Source organism: Lathyrus oleraceus, chromosome 3, assembly GCF_024323335.1.
Source record: "Lathyrus oleraceus cultivar Zhongwan6 chromosome 3, CAAS_Psat_ZW6_1.0, whole genome shotgun sequence".
NCBI lineage: Eukaryota > Viridiplantae > Streptophyta > Magnoliopsida > Fabales > Fabaceae > Lathyrus > Lathyrus oleraceus.
This window is the reverse complement of record NC_066581.1, coordinates 199923657-199931404: the sequence shown is the minus strand read 5'-3', so window position 1 is coordinate 199931404 and position 7748 is coordinate 199923657. Positions and strand designations below refer to the sequence as shown.

The 7748-nt window shown below is 35.5% G+C and overlaps 1 protein-coding gene across 2 annotated transcripts; it reads right to left on the bottom strand.

Moving 5' to 3' along the window:
- Nucleotides 1-824: 824 nt before the first annotated feature.
- LOC127126269 (transcription factor bHLH48) lies at nt 825-5742 on the bottom strand. 2 transcript variants are annotated; one of them, XM_051055162.1, is made up of 7 exons: nt 4962-5733; nt 4713-4841; nt 4552-4617; nt 3082-3150; nt 2425-2496; nt 1583-1793; nt 825-1267 (listed from the first exon to the last, which is right to left on the bottom strand). In XM_051055162.1, the coding sequence occupies exons 1-7, from the start codon at nt 5478-5480 to the stop codon at nt 1230-1232; spliced, it is 1104 nt and encodes a 367-aa protein (XP_050911119.1). In that variant the 5' UTR covers nt 5481-5733; the 3' UTR covers nt 825-1229. The 2 variants fall into 2 exon arrangements, with proteins under 2 accessions (XP_050911119.1, XP_050911120.1); XM_051055163.1 differs by lacking the exon at nt 825-1267 and having other exon boundaries at nt 1583-1988; nt 4962-5742.
- Nucleotides 5743-7748: the final 2006 nt, after the last annotated feature.

Genomic DNA, 7748 nt, shown 5'->3' with positions numbered 1-7748 from the left:
ATCTTGTAAATCTTTCCACAATTGCTCCGCATTGTCAAAGCAAATGGTGCTATGAGCATTATTGGGATTTAGGATTCTCTTAATCCATGACAATACCATATTGTTGCACCTATCCCAGGGTTAAAAAATAACATTAAATGAGGAAGGTTGTGTGATTGAACCATTGATGAGGAAGGTTGTGTGATTGAACCATTGATGAAACCGATTTTGTTCTTGGAGGATAAGGCTCATTTCATGGGTTTTCTCCATTTGTGATAATTTGAATCATTGAGCAGTGGTGCGATGAGAACGGTGTTGGGTTTTCACCAACGTAAAGGTGATAGGGGCTGCGTGGATTGCGTGAGGGATCAGATGGATTGCTGTGATTGGAAGTTTCTGACTTAAGAATCAAAATAATCCATACAAGAAGACTGGAAGAAGATGAAGAATGATAAGTGAATTTGAGAATTAGGTTTTGTAGAAAAGGAATGGTTTCTTCTAATACCATACTACTAACAAATAATATTGGAAGGCAAAAACTTGAATGTTTGCTTTCATCCATTAATAAAAGAAATCTTGCTTCAAGTTGCACACAGACTGCACATATATAGGGCTGGTGGGCTGGTGCAGCAGACTGGTTTATCAGAAAAATTGAAAGGACCACCGGCCCTATATATGTGCAGACTAGTTTATCAGAAAAATTAAAAGTACATAATGATCTCCAATACTCAATTTCACAATTAAAATTTGAGAAGAATCAGAAGACATCAACATGGCTCCACTGTAGTGTACTATGCTCAGATCAACAATACACACCATAATGCTCTGTGGTGACAACGGGAAAAGAAAAGAAAGACTGCAAGTAATTCAAAGATTAAAGCAGTTTGTACAGGAAAACTCTAATGAAGAGCCAATCATATAATTAAAATTCAACAAACAGTGCAACTCACTCCCGTGATATTTCAGTCATAGTCTGTTCTATGATATTACAATCTTGGTTTAATCACCTTATAGATTGAATGACCCCTATAGTTAGTATACATAATGGTAATAATACTATATAAGAATAGCATACCAATTCTTCTTTTCTGGACGAAGAAAATCCAGGTTTCCAAATGGCTCTCACAAATAGAAGACATAGAAAACCTGCTGAATGTTGAGACTGCTCAAATCATTGCTAACTGCAAATAATATATTTGATATATACACTCTAGGCTAATAGCTACTGGTACGACAACTTCTCTAAGCTTTCAGAGCTCCATCTTCAATTGATTTGAGTGCAGAGATGCTGTAACACAATATTAATTAAACTTAAATAGGTTCAAATTTTTCTTGTCCGAAAATAAAAATGTCAAATACATCACTGTACTTTTGTATTTCATGTTTTTATTTTTTGAAGGAATATTTCATGTTTGAATTTTCTCCTTCCCAATATTTTTCAACTTTAATAAAGCAACTGGAATGGTCCATAGGCATACATTAATTATTATGGTCCTTTTAAGATTCCTTTGTGGAAGCATCATACCATAAAGTCAAATTATATTAAACATATCTTTTGAGAGTAGACATGCAAAATACTAGTAGAAGCTAAATTCAGATCTACCTGAGTTTGCCGACGAGTCATAACTCAAAAGTGAGTTTTCCTGAGTGATGAAATTATGGTTGTCTTCTTCCCTTCCCCAAAGTGGTTGATGGAATGCATCATCAACTTGCCACTGCTGTTGATAATGTTGTCTGTTACTGTTGAGTGGGATTTCTGGCCACACAAGAGGCGTAGCCATGCTAGGTATGATGCCATCCATTAAAGATGGCCCCTGTAAATTATCAAGGAGATTTCATTACTGGTTCTCAGCCAATAACTGAAAAGGCCGAGGTCGCAATATTAATCACCATACTTCATCAAAATCATACCCCATCCCCCTATCCCCAACTCCTAACATAGTTGAAGACATTCAAACACTCATTTTTAATTCCATAAACCAAGCCAGCAACTCCTGACCTTGATTTAACTGCAATGTGTCAGAGGATTCATAATTAATGAACAGCATAGATTTAGGCAATCAAGTGCAAACCTAAGCACTGGCCCTACCGACAACACTCACATTACTACTTTGTGTAATATTCATAGTGCTTCTTAGTCGTTTTGTTTTGGCAAGACCTCTAACAGAATGACATAAATCACAGTAAATGGCTTCAAGCATCTTTCAGTGTCCCCTCATGTGTACCATTTCAGTTATTTATTGAACAAATACACATTAGGCAAAAACAAGTACAGTCTATGTAAAGTGTTAATGGAACCAATTGACAAAGAATGGATAGTGCTTTATAAGGAGCTGTCATATATTTGCCCTCATTCCGATTGCTCCACCAGCCCGGGAAAGAAATAGATAAGTTATGCTTTTCTAACAAAAGTTTAATTGAGTTGGATTAATTTATAGTACTTACATCAGTAGCCAATAACCTGTCCAAGTGGAAATCAATTCTTGGGTTAACTGCTGCCAGTTTCATTGATAAGATCTGCAATCAGTGCATAAATCAATGAGAATAAAATCATTTTGATGAAAGTTAACTCAAAAATAACTGTTGTCTTCCAATACAAATGTCCTCGGTCTTGTAAATCATGAGATATTTCACATATTAGACTCACCTTTCATTTCTAAGCATGGCTATTTTTACAAAATATTACAAGAATGTTATAACTTTTGAGCATATACACTATATTAATCAATAAACATATGAAAAGTCCACAATATGAGGGAAGGATAATAGATAGACCCATTGAGAAAAAGATATTTCATAGTAGGTTTTAAGTCAAATAGTCCAAAATCATGGGACCAAGACAGCTTAATGTTTGATGTACGATGCTTACTGCTGCTTGCTTACAGGTAAATGACAGCTTAAGTTTGATGTACAATGCTTACTGAATATCAATTTTGAATACGTAGAGAATTTGGGAAGCAAACCCAACCTTTTCTTTCAAACGTTTCTATTCATAATCCATGACTAATTGAGAAACAAATGAAAAATAATAAACACATATAGCCTGATGATTGATTGTACAAATAAATTCATGTAAAATGTTTGCAGTGTGAAAAATCCAACCTCCACTTGACGTTGTAGAGTTTGCACATGGTTAATGATTTCATCAAGAACCAACGCCGTTCCGGATATCTGTAGCAAAAATCATGTCATATCAGGCATCAGCGATATTAGACAGATGTTAGCTATTTTGTATGTTCATTAAACAACTTATTTTAACTAAAAGACTAATAGCTAATTAATGATCACTATTTTGCAACAAAAAAAGGCTTAAAGATTAGATGCCGGATAGTGAAGTTAACCGCATGGTACTCCTAGATAAGTCACTGTAACAAGTATTGTCACAAAGCCAACATGCACATCCCCACCTCCCTTAAAATTCTTTGATCCTTCCTTATTTCAATCAACAATAGCCCACCCAGCTTGAGATAAATCAATGTTTTTTCTTTTCTTTTCTGTTTGTTTGCTTTGATACGTCTGTTTAGTTGTTGGCAGCTCACATACCATTCTCAACAATTGAAAGCTTATATATGCAAGTTTAGTTATCTAATTGCGTATGAGGTTAGCATACATTTTAAGAAATACAGTAACCACTTTTTGTACCTTCTTAAAAAAACACCAGTATTTCTCTGTTACTATTCTTTTTTAATAACACACAAGCATATAAAGACTAAGGGGCGCACCAAGGTTGTCTTCATAAAAAAAAAAGATGAATCCTAACTGTGCAAGAGCAACACAAATGGACAGTTTCGATATAATACTAGGTGAAAGCAAATTCCATGTAAATGATTTGATTAAGTCAAAGGTTGTACTTTACAATTCTGGGGTGAAAAATACGCCTTATACGAGGTTTGATAATAGTATCACTTTTATGTATTATTCAATCATGTACAGTGTTGTAGGTTGTGTTAAGTAACTAGTAGTTTGTCAAAGAAAATATGGTATAAGATCCATTCATTCATAGCGTAATAAGAAAGACCCAAAAATTGAATAGAAGAATCAAAACTATTCCCTTCAAAAAAAAGAATCAGAACTATTCCAGAGAACGTATTTCCTGAAGTGACCCAATTTGCTAAAAAAAACCCCAAGATACAAAAAATTAAAAAAAAAAAAATTATAATAAAAAAATTCTTTTGAGCATTCAATAAAACTGTGTAGAGAAGGTCAATGTCAGAATGAGCAAAAATGTTGGATGTTTGGACAAAACTAACCTCCGAAAAAGATTTGTTACCAGAACGAAATCCCCAAAAAGTGAAACCAAAGAGAAGGTGAAATTACACATATGCCAAGTTTAGCACCTGCTGCCATTGGGCACTTCACTTGACGTGAAAGCAACCACTGTTAGCAGAGGTTTAAAAAGGTCCAATGAAAAAAATCGTTAATACTATTAAACCATACTTAAAATCTATATTTGCACTTTAGGGACAATTTCGACAGAAAGTGATAGATTAATCTACACAAAAAATGAATAAAGCACAATTAATTATTGTACTGTATTAATCTAAGAATAACAACCACAAGAGAAAAAATGACCTTGTCGCAGCCTGGGACCAGCTCTTGTAAAAGCTTCATGCGCGCATTAATCTTCTCTCTCCTAGCCTAAACCACAAAAGGCAATTAAAACACTTTATTTATACTTCAGTGATCCAAATTAAACAAACTAATTGGTGATTAGTGATAATTGAGGAGGTTACTCGTTCTGCCAAGCTATGGCTATCTGTGGCTTGACCTCGTCGAACGCGAACATGGACGTAGGGAAGCTTCTCACCGTCACCGGAGGTTTCGTCGGCGATGCTCTTGCTCTTCTTCGAGTTTGCTTTAGCCTTAATTTCACAAAATCATTGATTATTTCATGTTTTGAGAACTCAATGAAAAACAGAAACCCTAATTTCTCGGTTCGGTTGAAATTGGGGGATACCAATAGTTAGTTAGTTAGTCGTTACCTTCTTCTCTCGCTCCTTTCTCTTCGTGGTTCTCTGATTCTTGTTTTCAACAGCTGGATCCGAAACGCACTCTTGCGTCGAGCAAGGGTTGGAATCAGTCTCTTGAGGCTCGTTCTTCACACTTTCCAAATTCGGTCCAGACACTGTCGGAAACAGCCGCGTCTCTACCGTAGAAATATCTCCGGCGAACACGGAGAATTTCGCGGCACGTTCTATCAAAGCAGCGTTGGTAGGGAAGGTCAAATTATTACCGTCGGAAGAGCTCGGAAAATAGGGTTTCTGATTCACGCTGACGTGGCAGCAAGGCAGTCTTCTGGAGTCGGTTCCGTCGCAATCCGGCAAGTGAAGAAGCTCTACGGCTTGCGTCGGAGGAAGCTCCAGTAGAGCTGTGAATGAGCTTGCGTTTTCCGGTGCCGGCGCCGGCACCATAATTCCCTGGATTTCATCGTTAAATTGAACGGAATCAAGTACAGTACCGTCGTGAATGGATCCACTTAATCCTACTGTAGTTTGTTCCATTGAGGAAGAAAATTGAAGTTAAATTCTGTTCAATTTGACGAGTTTATAGCAAAGTTGATGAATGGAAAATTGGAGAGGGAGGGGAATGGTAGAAAGAGCAGTGAGAGTGCTTTAATGGCGGTCAATCTGTTTCTCTCTCTATCTCTTTGTTTCTATCTTCTTCTTCTGTGATTCTGTCTCTGCGATTGCTTCTCAGCCATTTGAAGTACTGCGAAAGCAACGTTACTACGTATACGGTTACTCTACTACTGTGTTGGGTTGGGTTATACGAGTACGGTTCAATACAGTTTCCTCGTGAGACAGTACTAGGGGACCACTACTTAAACCGGGGTCCACTCTGATATGCCTATATCAGTTTTTCTTTTTTAATACTATTATAAATTTACTCTTTCACATAAAATCTTTGAGGAAATGACCAAATTGATCCTCAAATTATAGTTAAATAAAAGCTTGATTGCAATTCTAATCTTCTTATTATATTTTTTCTTTTGATTTTGATTAATCATTGATTCAAAGGTTCTTTTTATTTAAGATACAAGGCACTGAATTATAGTTTGTAAGTTTGTGTTCATTATGCTTCATCTTGACATTATAGATTATGGACACAACAAGTTTTTGGGTGATCTTTGTTCTTGACTTAAGGATTTGAGAAACCCTAATATTGGTCTGTGACGTATTGGATCATGTTGACTACATCATAACATTGGAATTTGGAGGTCACTTTTAAGTTTGACTTTGGTCAACAAAAGCCAACCATGAAAGATAAACTTTTTGTTGACCATTTTTTTGTGAGGTCTTACTTAGTGTTTATCTTTGCCTCTATTTGATTCAAGACTTGACATTCAAAGGATCAAAGATTCATTCAAGAGTTCAAATTCAAATATTCAAAATTCAAAATTAGATTGGAAAAGTACATTTTCTTGGAAATCAAGTCACATTACATTCAAAAGTCAAAGTTTTCATTACAAACATCCAAAATTTCATTACAAAGAGCCAAAGTACAATTTACATGAGAAAAATCACATCTGACCTTAAGTTGACTTTTGGTCAACTGTTGGTTTTTGGTCAAACAATTGGCCAAAAGACAAACTAATTATAAGTATACTCTAAATATACTTTTCTCTTGATTCTTTATGTGGTCCTTCAATTTCTTCAAATTGTACTCCAAAACCTCCCCATGTGCATTATGCCATGTCAAGTCTCATTTATGCCATGCCAAAACCTTCATGAACATTGCCTCATATCAAGCCTAACATCAGCCCTGCAACAAATAAACTCAAATGCAGCCATATACAAGCATACACATGCATATAAAGTTTTGCACACATACACAATCCAACACACAAACATGAACACAATGCAATCACCCAAATTAATTAATTTCAATTAGAATAACATTGCATAACCAAGCCAACCATCTAAATTCATGAAAATAACACAGACTATCAACAAATCAAACATGGCATATTCATGGTATCATCCTCAATCAACTTAACATTGATGTCCAATTTTCCACTTCTAACTTCCATATTAACCCAAACTGACATGATCAATAGCTTGCTAGTTAACTTATTTCTAACCAAGTTCACATATATCATAACAGTCCAAGTAACTTTCAAGTTAACACTTAAGTCACTAATAGTTTACATTACTTTAGTTAACATGTTCCCTAACTCTTACTAACATGCTAACTGTTTTAACTAATCCATTTAACAAACAACCTAACTAACTAAATTAACAGAGTTAAAATCCTAACTGATTTACTCTTTGAATCAGTTAACATTAACCCATGTGTACATCCCAAAAAATTAGTTTGACTAGCTGGGATATAAGATCGGTGGATCATTTATGTACATACTAGAATTCCTTAAGGCCAATTTGGTGTGACAACTGAGTATGTTTCATGTTAGCAGGCGGATAGTCATGTTATACCTCCTAGCCGGAATCCGGTTAGGGTGTCAAAATAAGAAAGACGGGACCGACCTCGTATAGGTCGATAATGATCCATTTAATGCAAGTCGGGTCCGATTACAAGACTAAAGTTCCATTTGAAAGGTCATAAGAAACAATTACAGTATGATACATTATGACAGGAGAGTTATAATTAGTGAAGAGGCGGACATTACATGGCAATTATGGTGACAACGAACGTTATTGACAGATGAATGATGAGGAATATGAAGAGTCAAGCAAGGGGGGAGGAGAAGGAGGTGTAAACCTATAAATAAGAGAATGATTTAAGAATAAATAACAAGCAAAAACGAGATA